At 45.7% G+C, this 14,811-nt stretch overlaps 1 protein-coding gene across 1 annotated transcript in view; it reads left to right on the top strand.

Moving 5' to 3' along the window:
- The window catches only part of nwd2 (NACHT and WD repeat domain containing 2), a gene marked incomplete at both ends in the record, with an annotated part of 72,500 nt that overhangs the window by 37,445 nt on the left and 20,244 nt on the right, over positions 1-14,811 (top strand). Inside the window, one exon of the mRNA XM_079491218.1 lies at positions 6,057-6,173. Coding sequence (XP_079347344.1) covers positions 6,057-6,173 — 117 coding nt within the window. The remainder of the gene's footprint in view (positions 1-6,056; positions 6,174-14,811) is intronic.

A 14,811-nucleotide genomic window follows, 5' to 3' on the forward strand; every position in this document is an offset into this window, starting at 1 on the left:
CGAGCAATCTCGGTAACATTTAACTCACCCTTTTACTTCCAACCAAAACACAAATAGCTTGCAGCAACCGAAACTCAGCTGATCAGTAGACACAAGACGCAATGCTTAACACTTATGATGCCCAGGACGTGTCTACACGTATCGTGCGTCTTCATAATTACACCCGTCGGAGCCTTGTGGACATGTCTTTAGGTATTTTTTGATCCAAGGCGCTTTACAGAGATTGTGCATTACATTCACCCATTCACACACACACACATTCACACACCATTCCGGAGGAAACCATGCAAGGCTCCAACCTGACATCGGGAGCAATTAGGGGTTCAGGAGTCCTGCTCAAGGACACTTCGACACCAACTCTGGGAGAGCCCGGGTTCGAACTGGGAACCTTGCGGTTTCCATCCGGTCACTCTACCCCTGACCCACTGCCGCCCCATATGTCCAGCTTTGAGGGTTTAACACAACCACTCCAACCACTCCAAGGAACAGTCCGTGTTAACCTATGTGACTATGTGTGTGGCTATGTGTGTGACTATGAGTACCAGTAGGGGCAAAAGTGGCGCTGTTGTGCCAGAAACAGAGAGAGAGAGATAGTGTTGCACTGTTGCCTAGTGCTAATTACAGAGAGAGAGAGAGAGAGAGAGAGAGAGGCAGGGGGAGAGGAGAGTTGCACCACTCAGTTCACACAGGTGTAAGCAATTTGTGCTAATTTCTGACTTCATCATGCATCTTGTTTAGAATAGTAACGCTTATAAAGAGAGCGTCTTTAGAGATCAGACTTAGTAGCGCAAGGTAGTAATGGAAGATTTCACCTCCCGGTTTTGGGGGGGGGGGGGGGGGGGGGGAATGGAAGGCGGGGCTTTTCAGGGCAACTTAGTAAAATCTGCCTCATCTGCTTGGTACTCCAGCACCTTTATTCTGAAAAATTCCCTGCCAAACAAAAGTGTTAAGTGGAACTCTGTTGCTTGGCTATATGCTTATTACTTTGAAGCAGTTCTTTAAGAGCTCCCTGGAGGCCCTTAAAGACTGCCATCCAGAGATAATGGCCATTTTATGTCCACAAAGCAAAAGGCTGTGCACTCCTTTTTACATTTATTTACATGACACTCTCACTTTTTGAGTTTGCAGATAGCAATAATCTGTGGACTAGTAAAGACACCTCATTGTTGTGACCGAAGGTCGCATTTACTATGAAAACGTGCAATTCCCGTCAGTGTATCACTGAAAATCCCCATACATGGGAAAGCCCCCATATATGGTGCCCAGGTCTCGTGACATCACTATGACATCTGATGTCATAGTAAATGCGATCTGCTGTTGCAATTAAGCCCATATGGAAGCCCATATGGAATGTGGGCTGAACAGGTTTTGACATTCCATATGTTGATCCTTCCCCATCCATCCTACCTCTTCGATGTCTCCCTTTTGACTGATACCTGTCCATTCAAACTCTAGACGGGCCAGCCCCAAAGTTATTAGTGCAGCCACGCCCGGCAGCCGGCGAAAACTAGTTCTCAACAGGCCCGAAAATTAAGGCCCGGCCCTCATCAAACCCTGTACACTCAAGAGAATGTCCCCGCTACCACCCTTAGATCTCCACATATGGAGCTGACCTGTTCTGACATTCCATATGTTGATCTGACCTCATCAAACCCTGTACACTCAAGACATGCTCCTTATATGGCCAGTACAGTATTCCATGTTGATCTGACCCCCCATGCCAAAGTGCCAGCGCTCGCCCAGCAGTCTGCCGCCAATGACGCGCCAACGACGGCGTCTTACTGGTTACAATGTAAAGACAATTAGACTCATATAAATGAATTGACAAGTTTTGAGGGCCCCTCTTACAGTATGGTAAATGCTGCATTTATATACCACCTTTATCCTAGGCGCTTTACAGAGATTGTGCATTACATTCACCCATTCACACACACACATTCACACACACATTCACACACCATTCCGGAGGAAACCATGCAAGGCTCCAACCTGACATCGGGAGCAATTAGGGGTTCAGGAGTCTTGCTCAAGGACACTTCGACACCAACTCTGGGAGAGCCCGGGTTCGAACTGGGAACCTTGCGGTTTCCATCCGGTCACTCTACCCCTGACCCACTGCCGCCCCATATGTCCAGCTTTGAGGGTTTAACACAAACATTGTCCTAACAAACATTGAATGCCATTGACAATGAATGGCCAGTTTCGAGTGTTTGTGTAAACGCAAACATTGCGTAAACACAAACATTGAAGACGAAGGTGAGGACGTACATTCTGATTGGCCGGAATGAGATGATGTATATGATGATGTACGATGATAAGAGCGCCCCTCACTTTTGTTGTCACATTTGTTTTATGATCGAATAAATATAACCCCATATCATACTTACGAATACAAACATAGCAAAAATGGCCAATTTACACATGACACGTGACACATTGTGAGCTTGTAGATCTGCCACTTTCACCCTAAAATAAATCACTAATCGTTCATTAGTCGTAATGGAGGCAAGAATGTGACATAATGGTGATATTGGTTTGAAGTCACACTGTATGGCTCAGCCCTTCTGTTTTGACCGGAAGGGGTCTGGCCACAGTCATCAGATCCCACCTATATCCCACAGTTTTGTTTTGTTTTATTTTTTTGAGTGGTGCAAACCACTCCAACAACCAGCTTTGTCTGTATCTATGTTTGTGTACCTGTGTACGTGTCCGTGCACAGGTGAGCATGGTTACCATGGTCACTAACATTACGTCAGACCACAGCTGATCAGGCTATAGAGCGTCGCAGTCCCGCCTCCTACCCTGGACCAGGAAATGAAACCCAATGCATTATTCTCATAGACATTTCTTAAAGTATTTATTTAAAGACGGTTACGCCGCGGACAAAGCCAACTCGAGTCGTGACAACTCATGACAACACAAACAATATTTTGGACCAAACAAATAATTACAAAGAAGAAAAACAACAAAAAAAGTGTTGTAACCTGCCGTTTTTTTCTTCTTTCTAATTATTTGTTTGGTCCAAAATATTGTTTGTGTTGTCATGAGTTGTCACGACTCGAGTTGGCTTTGTCCGCGGCGTAACCGTCTTTAAATAAATACTTTAAGAAATGTCTATGAGAATAATGCATTGGGTTTCATTTCCTGGTCCAGGGTAGGAGGCGGGACTGCGACGCTCTATATAAGACCTTGCACCACTCAGTTCACACGGGTGTGATTTTTTATTTGTCACATCACATTACAAGTAAGGTGGGTGAAATACTTTGTTGTGCAGACACTCATTGCAGTTACAGGGGATGGTGACAACAATTAGAGCTACACAGCTGCAGCCATATTTCGGCACTGCCCTCAGCTTTCTCTTCACTGTCTTCACCATGAAGCCAATTTTCAAATATCTTCCACGTCCTCAATACTCAGAACGCTAAGGCACAACATACCCCAAGACTGGTAATAAGGGTCTCTGACATAACCCGCAGGGAAAGAGCCCTGTGGGCAAATCGGCTCCCCAGCACCAGAATGTCTGTCCGCATTTTTTTTGTCAAAAGCACTCAAGGACCAGCTAATTAGTTCCATGCTTTAGCCAGAGATTTAGACGAGAGTCAGGGTAGGGTAGCCTCGGAAACCCAGACGTTTTTATTTCCAGGGAGAAAAAAAAAGTCTGGGTCCGAGTCCACTTCAATTCGGCATAGAGTAGCGCAAACATCTCTCACTCTCTGCTGATTTCTGATCGTCTGCACCTTTGTTAAATTGACACACACGCACACATGTATACACACACACACACACACACTCCTCTCTCTCTCTGTCGCTCTAAGTAATTAGTCTCATGTCGCGCAGCTGCGCATAGTTTCTCCCGGCGGATCCTGCCGGGAGCTGCCTATGCCATAAAAAGCATAGGCGAGTTCCAGGCTAGTGTAGAGAGACACGTAGTAGCAGGGAATACAGGGAGGGAGGGAGAGAGAAGAAACATGCGACCGCCTCCTTCGAGTAGCAAGATAGTTATTGCTAAGTCAAGACCAAGGCCAAGCAATAACAGAGCCAGGCTTCCCTGGAGGAAGACTGGCCTTCCTAGAGGAGGAACGGACGGCTCACACCCATCCATGGGAGCTATATGGTTCTGTCATGGCATGTTTGCAGTTGGAATTATATGAGCCACTGAGGCTCTGATAAATGACAAGCACGCCTTGGTTGAGGTGTGGTGTCGTGTGTGTGTGTGTGCGTGCATTACCACGCACGCGCACGCACGCACGCACGCACGCACACGCACACGAGCACACGCGCGCACACACACGGTCATACATACACATGAACACACACGCATGCACGCACACACACTCACAGGCGATGGGGGGGGGGGGGGGGGATTGCCTATTTCTACCATATATAGTGCAACTTTCGTAAATTCTTGACCCCTCTGTCACACGGAACTATGTTTTTTGTGTCCATATCACTATGCCCAAAAAATAGTTCCATGTGATAGAGGGGTCAAAGAGGGGTCAGAGTTGCGCTAATATTTTAGAAATAGGTCAACAATCCAATTTACTCTAGTTTTGTGGATGGATTTACTTTTAATGCCCCCCACAAAATGACCGGAACTAATATTCACCAAAACCAGAGCAGGACTCGGGCAATCAATACAGTTGCAAACTTAAGTTAAAGAATTGTGAACTATCCCTTTAACAAACAGCCCACGCAGCGTGTTCAGCGAGCGTGCACATATCGAAGCAGATCACACATCGCTCCAAGTGCTGCAATTTGTTGTGATGAGACGAAGCCGCTTGCATGAACATGCCAAGAGCAGCATATTGGAAATATAAGAAAATGTGCTGTTGTTGCAAAAGGCAAAAGAAAAGCCTGGCAACAAAAGTCACAGTGAATGATACAAGCTATTCAAAGCAAACTGTATGGTGTTTTTCCGGTTGACAGACGTGGATGTTTTGATGGGAGGCCATTGCTGTTGTTGACCAATCAATGTGTTCAGCGCACACTCCACACAGTCGTGGTCAAATTGTTGGGATCAATTGTAGTAAAATCTTCTGACTGGATTCCGAACATTGCTTCCGAACGTTGTTTTCTAATTATGTTGTGATGGGGATGAGGATACGTGGTTAAATAAAAAATTACAAATGTGGGGTTTCATATAACCTACCAAAACACCTCATCTTACATAGTAACAGTAAGGGCCATTCACACTGAGCATTTTAACTATAACTATAGAAATGCACTCTATCGAGCTGCCAACGTAATTGCGCCATGCACACAAGTAGGCCATAAATGGCCTACTTGTGCGCAAGCAGAGCGCGCAAGTACTGCCTACTTCTACAAACCGCCCCTCCATAAAAGTAAACGAAAACAACAAACAAACTTTTAAAGAAATCCGACAATACAAAATACAATTATTTTGCTACAACAACCCACCCACCCAACATTGAATTACGTAATTACGTCACCATCAACAGCCAATCAGGGATCACGAGGACAGGCCTACATACGAACATACCATACATACGCAGCCGACCACAGTAATTGCACGCTCTGCTTGCGCAAGTAATACGTGGGAAAAGTACTCAAAAAATGTGTGTGTGTGTGTGTGTGTGTGTGTGTGTGTGTGTGTGTGTGTGTGTGTGTTACACTTCCTAACCATCTGTCCATTGTACCAAGACATCAGAGACACATACTTCTCACATATTACAACAACACACAGAGATTTTGAAAACATGACCAATGACAAAAAAACTCCCATATCTGGGCGAAGTACAACAATGTGCAAACACAGCAGCAAGATTTGTGAGTTGCTGTGATAGGAGAAGGATATCAAACGGAACACAACCACCCTAAAGACTAATCATTGTGTATATTCCTGCACTATACCTGCATCCAGTGATCTTGGTACATAGAAATTGATCTATTGAAGATTCTGACTTTCAAATGTACATCATTTTTGTTTTGATTGTATTGCTGTATTGTTGTATTGTGATTTCTGCTTTGGCAATGTAAACGTATGTTTTCTCATGCCAATAAAGCCCATTGAATTGAATTGAATTGTGTGTGCGCAGGTGGTGGACCTGTACTGGGGAATAGATCCAGAGGAGTGGGACAGTCCGGAGCTCCAGCGTCTCAGGATGAAGCTTCTGGAAGAATGTCTGAAGACTTCAGCTGGGCCATGCTTTGTTGTGGGTACAGCACACACACACACACACACACACACACACACACACACACACACACACACACACACACACACACACACACACACACACACACACACACACACACACACACACACACACACACACACACACACACACACACACACACACACACACACACACACACACACACACACACACACACACGTTGCAAATGCATTCACTCACTCATCCACATTAACGATGGTAGTTACAACGGGGCCATTTAACGTCATGGCCAGGATCCCCCCTGCACGCGCGCACGCACACACGCACACAGGCACGCACGCACACAGACACACACACACACACACAGAAGTTGCAAATGCATCCACTCACTCATCCACATTAACTATGGTAGTTACAACGGGTCCATTTAACGTCATGGCCAGGATCCCCCCTGCACGCACGCACACGCACACACACGTTATATCCATATCATGATATTAGACTGGATATTGTCTGTGATTTGGGATATTGTACTATTGTGATAATGGCATGAAACGTGTTCTAAATCTAAATATCGGATCGGGAAAAATCGTTATCGGCAGATGCTCAAAATCAAAGGATCGGAATCAGATCTGTAGCAAAATAACATGATCGGGACGTCCCTAATTGTGACGTATTGGAGAAATTTAGTACAGGCTGCATGTTGTGTGTTGATCACGGCTACGGACAGCGACGACGCGGGGGGTCCGACATTAGGTCTTGCTCAAGGGGAGCAGTAACTCAGGGGGAGCTGGGCATCGAACAGGCAACCAGCCGATTCCCAAGCGGCCTCTCTGCCTCGTCCCCACGCTATATGATGCTTGGGCGTGTCATTGTGGCCGGAAAACCATGCACCAGCCTGCACATCGGGTGCAATTATAGTAGTTAGGTTCAGTGTCTTGTTCAAGGACACTTCGACACCATCTCTGGGGGAGCCCGGGGATCGAACTGGGCACCTCCCGGTTGCCTTCCGGCTGCTCTGCCGGCCACTCTTCCCATGAGCCACTGCCGCCCCATGTGTGTGTGCATGTGTGCGCGCGTGTCTGGGTATGTGTCGGTATTCTTCTCTGTCGCATGATGCCTTAAGGATGTTGGAATCCTGGGGAAAGTTCAGGTTTGCACAGATCACTCTTAGACCTTCACCCCAGACAGAGAGGTTGATTGTTAATTTGTTATATTTTATTACGGTGACTTTGACTGAGCCGTTTATAGATTATTCCAATCCTTGGTGGTACTGAGGGGAGAGAGAGAGAGAGAGAGAGAGAAGATGAGAGATTGATGGCAAATAATTCAGATGGAACAGAAACTGTTTCTAGGGATTGTAATTGAGGTGAGAGATCACGACCAGTATAGCAATGCATTGGTGCCGTGATTCTCAAAGTGGGGTCTGGGGACCCCCAGGGGTCCTTTGAGGTGGTTCCAGGGGGGTCACGAGCTAAATGATTGCTATAACCAAATGGCCCCTTACAGATCTGTGCGCACGCATGCACGCACGCACGCACGCACGCACGCACGCACGCACGCACGCACGCCTATACTTTCTTTCAGCAACTACTTTCAACTGCTTTCAACCAAGAAAGATGCGCGCACGCACGCACGAAACGCACGCACGCTACAAGTTTGTATTACTGCATTTGTGAGGACATAAACATTTTAGGACTGCAATTTTGTGATTGCCCCTGCATGTCATGACATGGCAAATTGTCCTCAGTTTCTCCAATTCTTATACCTGTACCTCGATGCCCTCTCAAGTCTAGAAATAGACACAAGCCTGTCCTTGTGCTGTGTGTGTATGTGTTACAGTGCCCCGCTGGCTGATGGGTTGGCTGTCTGCCAACGGTGTCTGCTAGGCTGACCCGAGCAGAGCCGGGGCTAAATTGAACTTATCAGCGCTAAAGTCAACTTGGCGAGGGGCTGAATACGTAGTCGAACCTGGGGTGAACTAAAGCAGTGCGCGTTCTCAACCTTTTCTGGATCAGGGCCCAGTTGAAAATCTGCGTTAACCCATTTTGACCTGAGATCAGATTCTAAAAATGTCTTCTACATCCTGACAGTTTTCTGAAAAAGCTATGTTTCTATGTCAGACGTTCTTCGATTTTTCAAAAATAGCAGATCTACAAGCTCGTAGCGCGCCACTCGGTGGCGCGCTATGAGCTTGTAGATCTGCTATTTTTCAATAGCTAAAGCACAACATAATGCTAACACCAAAAGGGGTTCCCGCCCAGAATGGCTTAAGTGGGTCAGATGGGTGAGCCACGTGCGCTTTCAGAGCATGTTTAGTTTCCACGATCGATCAAGTCGATCGCGTTGCGAACGGACATGAAAGCAACAGTAAATCATCATGCTGAAACCAGCCGAGCTATACAGGCTCACATACGCGTCACGTTGCAACGCGTATAGTGAGCTTGTCAATCTAAGGAAATAAGCGACCGTTGCAGCAGCCCTAGATTTCACTCTGCGCAACGGCATCCGAGCATGCAAGGCAACAGCGCCCCCATTTTGGGCGGGAACCCCTTTTGGTGTTTTAACTAAGCATTATGTTATACTTTAGCTATTGAAAAATAGCAGATCTACAAGCTCATAGCGCGCCACCGAGTGGCGCGCTATGAGCTTGTAGGTCTGCTATTTTTGAAAAATCGTAAAAATACGGCACAAATCTTTGAATATATATTCTTTCAGAGCCAACGTTTTTTTTATTTCGACGTCAGGCCTAAATGGGTTAAACTGTGTAATAGGACGATTTGAGCATTGTAAAAAAAAATAAAAAATCCTGCAATATCCTCAACCCAGCTGAATGGAGGAGGCTATGGCTCACGGTCGATGCGGCCAGCTGGCTTTCCCCTTTGTGTGTGTGCGTGTGCGTGTGTGCGTGTGCGTGTGTGTGTTCCGATGATTTCATTCATTCCCTCTTGCCTTGCTTATTTCCCTCGCCGATGCAATTTCACCGCCTTAACCTTAACCAACCTCAGCCTCCACACACTGTACAGGTTGAAGGGAGATACACGAAAACACTGTTACACACACACACGCACACAGTGCACACACACACACAGTGCACACACGCGCACACACACGCACGCACAAGCACACACACACAGCCCAATAGAGAGACAGATGTGTATTCACACACAAGTCTGGAGCACGTACAGTACCAAGCCATGCCTTATTGGGCAGCTGCTACTGTACAGTATGTCCCTGAACCCATTTTTATTATAAAACCAACGCAATAACTACAACTAGAATTGGACAAACATTTCAGTTACCTTACCTGAACCAAAAATAAAAAGGAGGTTTTACAACTAATGAAAACGAATAGTTGTGTTAATAAAACTACAACTAACCAATCGTAGAGAAAATGTCCTTAGTTTTAGTCTTTGTCAAAAACAAACGACAGCAGCAGATCTGCAAGAAAACAACTTGACGCAATGCGTTGGGAGCTTGTAGATCTGTGTTTTTTTGGGGGGAAATTTCTCTGACCTTGTTGAATCTCACCCCTGACTGACTTAATACAAAATAATTCTGCCTATGCGGCGGGTTTTCAGTGGGAACGGAGCGGCTTGTTGCCATTCCAGGATTTCCGCAAGAGAGGATCCAGGTGATGATAGCCAGCTCCACATATGGAGATCCATGTGTTGTACCAACTTGGGTCATTTTCCAGTGTGACTCGCGTCACAGCAACCACACTGGTTATCATGCAGAGACTGTCACAATAATTATGGCCATACTGTATATTGACATTTCCATATATGGACTTAATATTGATGACATCCGGGATCTCCATATATGGGCATAACAGGGATTGTATTAGGGCATCGTCTGGGAATGCCCATATAATATGGACCTTTTCTTTTTTTCTTCTTTTTTTCCTTTTAATTGACGATTTCAGACCTGAAACAACAGAGCTTCTATGTCAGATCGACATATGGAGACAGCCATATATGGAGTGTGTCATGAGGCGTGATGTGGCGTCGACGTGTTCACGGGGCGTGACCATAATGGAGGTGTGACGTGACACGACTGATGGGAAATACAGGTTTTCATAGTAAGAGAGAGATAAAGAGAGAGAGAGAGAAAGAGAGAGAGAGAGACAAAGAGAGAAAGAGAGAGAGAGAAAGAGAGAGAGAGAAAGAGAGACAGAGAGAGAGAGAGAGAGAGAGAGAAGGGAGAAGAGAGAGAGAGAGAGAGAGAGAGAGAGAGAGAGAGAGAGAGAGAGAGAGAGAGAGAGAGACAGAGAGAGAGAAAGAGAGACAGAGACAGAGAGAGAGAATATAATGGCGTAGCTGTGAGTAGATGCATGTCTTACAGCCACAGAGGATCTCCATGGACTCGTAACAATCCGACTGAATACTCCGTTTTACACACACACACACACACACACACACACACACACACACACACACACACACACACACACACACACACACACACACACACACACACACACACACACACACACACACACACACACACACACACACACACACACACACACACACACACCTGAGTCTCTGACCAGCGATGTGATTATTTTGTCAATGCTGAGCAATACTAATCCCATTACAATCAATGAATTAACTACAAAAAAAACTCAGTACAACAGTGAAACTTCTACTAAAGTGCCACCGACAACCTAAAACTTCCCCTAAGCCTGTGTATTTGCGTATTACGAAGATGGAAAGGCCTATATCGTTTGATGTGTCACTTTCTTTGTTAACCCATTTTAGGCGGGAACCCCTTTTGGTGTTATTATGTTATGATTTAGCTATTTAAAAATAGCAGACCTACAAGCTCGTAGCGCGCCACCGAGTGGCGCGCTACGAGCTTGTAGGTCTGCTATTTTTGTAAAATCGAAGAACGACTGACATAGAAACATAGCTTTTTCAGAAAACTGTCAGGATGTAGAAGACATTTTTAGAATCTGATCTCAGGTCAGAATGCGTTAAGAGCTGGAAGCAATCTCACACAGGCTTAGCTTGACAGGACACGGGCGAATGCAAGGCAGGTGGCAGTGCAGGGTTACTTAACTAACACACACTCATGAGTCATGTCACAGTGCACGAGAAACACTCACATGCACACGGTTGCTGTCGGTGCGGAAACCTTGTATCTGCACGTATTTCAGCTCTGTGTGTTTGTTTTGTAAATATTAATGCCCTATAATTCGTTGCAAAACAAAGTAGTGGTTAAAGTGTGTCTGTGCGTTTTATAAATAGTGAAACAAAATACCTACCGATCTGATGGATCCAGTGTGGATCCATTTTCTGAAAAGAATCAGTTTTATACATGGTTTCCACCTGACAAGCGACGACAAATACCACACCTGTGGGTGGGGGGGGGGGGGGGGGCTAGTAGATCTCTAACCTGTCAGCTGCAGTAATAAAAGCCGGTTTCCATGACGATGGCGAGGGGGTTGGCATGGCAATGGTGTCATTGACCTGGAGATTAAGAATGACAATGAGCCACGGCTGTCCCCACTCCAACCCCACCCCTCCCCCCCAGCCCATCCTCCGCCCGCCCCTCTCAAAACAGTCTCAAATTCGTGTCATGCAAAACCGCGCGGCTCTCGCCGCAACGCCTCAAGGACACATGCATATTGTTGCCACACGGACCTCAGCCAACACGCATTCCAGCTTGACTTCTTTGTTTCTTGTTGTTTGCCCCCGGTTCAGTGTAAGAGGATAGTTTGCCACACAGTATTGTTGGAGATAGTGTTGGCTAAACTGTAGCCGCTATTTGCAACTCTACATTTTTTTTAAATAATGGGATGAATCTAGAGTTGCAATACCCTCCATTGACTCCCCATTCATCCAAATTGCGTGTGATCTGCTTGTATTAAACAACGTTAAACTCACCAACATTGCAGCTCTAGGCCAAGCTTGAAATATCCTCTTTCAATCTGCCAAGCTTTTGTTTCATAAAATCACACCCGTGTGAAGTAAGTGGTGCAACTCCGTGTGGGGGGTCCCTGGGGGGTCCCCGGAACTTCCAGACCCGCAGGAACACGCCTAGGGTGCCGGCCCGGTTCCGGCGAGCTGCCCCACGTCCGGAACGGTTGAGAAATGACAGAGTTACCATGTGGGGGTCCCCAGGGGGTCCCTGTACTGTACTGTACTGTACTGTACTGTACTGTACTGTACTGTACTGTACTGTACTGTACCACCTGAAATCACATCATATATACAGTTAATATGTATGTGTGTGTTAGGCTGCACTAACTGACACTTGGTTTTGAAAACCTACCAAATGCAATTTCCGTGCTCAGACACAGGTAGCCAGCCAGGCAGCCAGCCAGGCAGCCAGCATGGCAGCCAGCCAGCCAGGCACACACAAAGCTAATTAAGGAAGTGGTTGCACCACTTATAAATCCACCATAGACATGTTATGAGCTACTTTCTGTCAAGAAATTCTATGCAGGTCATTCTTTTTCTAAGCGTTGGAGTTTGGAAGCACTCGTCGAAGTCCCTGAACAGCCCTGCGTACCACCTGTTTCGAATTTGCACATAATGCAGCAGGCAGCAGCGCGAGCCGTTAATAATGAGGACAATGAGGAAAGTATCACAAAAAGTAATCCCACAAGTAATCAAACCCAAAATTGTATATATTCCATTTTCTGAAAATCAAGTAATCCATAAAGTCAGCAAATAAAAACACAATGCAATGCTCATAAAGACAACAAAGTCTTATGCACACCTGTATGCTCTGAGGCGGGTGCGTAGGCAGGGCTCTAGCTCCTTTCGGAACCCTACGTTAAAGTTTCTGACATTTGGATGACTTTAGGTAGGGTTCCTTCTCGTCGACTTCAAGCGACGTGGTACGCAATCTGACTTACCCCTCTCCGACGGGTGTCTGCGCTGTGGGTATGACGCTGACATATTCCAAAAGAAGCATATAAGATAAGAGCTATAGGAGACAACGAACCCTCTGACCCCTCCGCGAACGGCTCAGAAGCCGTTAAGTATTTTTAATGTTTGTTAGACCGTTTTGGCAGCTCTCTTCCTTCCTTCCTTGACTTCCTTATTGACATCCTATTGTACCGCCTCCAGCACCGTGGCTGGCTACCTGCGACAGAGGCAGGAACGCGCAGATAGCCAGTTCCGGCGCTGGAGGCGGGACAATGGGATGTCAATAAGGAAGTCAAGGAAGGAAGGAAGAGAGCTGCCAAAACGGTCTAACAAACATTAAAAATGGTAAGTGGTAAGTCAGATTGCGTACCACGTCGCTTGAAGTCGACGAGAAGGAACCCTACGTAAAGTCAACAAAATGTCAGAAACTTTAACGTAGGGTTCCGAAAGGAGCTAGTGCAGACGGTGTGCGGGTCTTTGTGCACTTTATGTGCATTTTTCCGAAATGCTCATAAAGGGAAAGAATTAATTCCTCACCCAACCTTCAAGTCAGGAGTCCACAGCAGGTTGCTCTGTCCAATAGCTCCTAATTGATTCAGAGCTTAAACTGTCAGAAATGTTCGACCAAACTTCCTTTCTTCCCCTTCACAAAGTTCTTATGGTCAAACTACCGAGTGGTTCTGATTATGGTTTAGTATTTGGCTATTGTCCTTAAAATAGTCTCTTTGACAAACCACCACCAAAACACTCTTTTTACTACCTAAAATGGAACCCCCTGCGGCCTCACTTCCTGTACTTTTATAGCTGTTCCTGGTACCTCACTTCCTGGAACTATATTGCCAACATACTTTTTTCCCCACAGCTCCCCCTATATGAGCAAACCTTGTCAACAGAAAATGAATGACCATATTCAGGCCTGAAACAACAGAGCTTCTATACGTATGTCAGATCGACATATGAAGACAGCCATATATGGAGTGTGTCATGAGGCGTGATGTGACCATATTCAACTAGACTTCAATATTCTAGGGCTTGAATATTCAGCCATCATTTATTTGAACCCATTCATGACGGGAAACCCTTTTGGTGTTTTAAGCATTATGTTATACTTGAGCTGTTGAAAAATAGCAGATCTACAAGCTCAGCGCGGAGTGCCGCGCTATGAGCTTGTAGATCTGCTATTTTTGAAAAATCGTGAAAATGTGGCACGAATCTTTGAATATATATTCTTTCACAGTGAACGTTTTTAACTCATATCTTTGTTTCTGAGACCACCGCTCATGTAGTCAATTTTGAAAAAAAGGACGAAGAAAGGCGCAGCTGTTTTCTCAGTGCTTCAATACTCATACCAGGACAGGAAATGCAGTTCTCCACACATTTACCGGTATGAGGAAGTGTCACAACTCACAACCAAACGCATCACTGCTCCGTTATCTGCAATGCATTATTCATGGAGTTCTGGTTTGAAATGGTACGGCAAAACATTAACCACTTTAACCCTGGCATCATATGTACGCATGTCATCATAATAGGTGAAACATATCCAAACAAATATAAACAAAATGTCAAAAACATTTCAAGTATAGTGAAAATATCAGATCTACAGGCTCGTATACTGCAGATCACATATGGAAATAGTGGCTAACCATCACATTGTAGACTGGACAGAGTTTGACTGCCACTTCTTTAGCTGAAAGTAAACGTTGATACTTTTTTTCCCTTCAGGACCACAGATTTGGGACTCACTTCAGCCTCCTTTCGCAGTGCCAGCGCTTACGCAACCACCTTAACCC

This window comes from Electrona antarctica, assembly GCF_951216825.1.
Source record: "Electrona antarctica genome assembly, chromosome: 21".
In the NCBI taxonomy this organism is placed as follows: domain Eukaryota; kingdom Metazoa; phylum Chordata; class Actinopteri; order Myctophiformes; family Myctophidae; genus Electrona; species Electrona antarctica.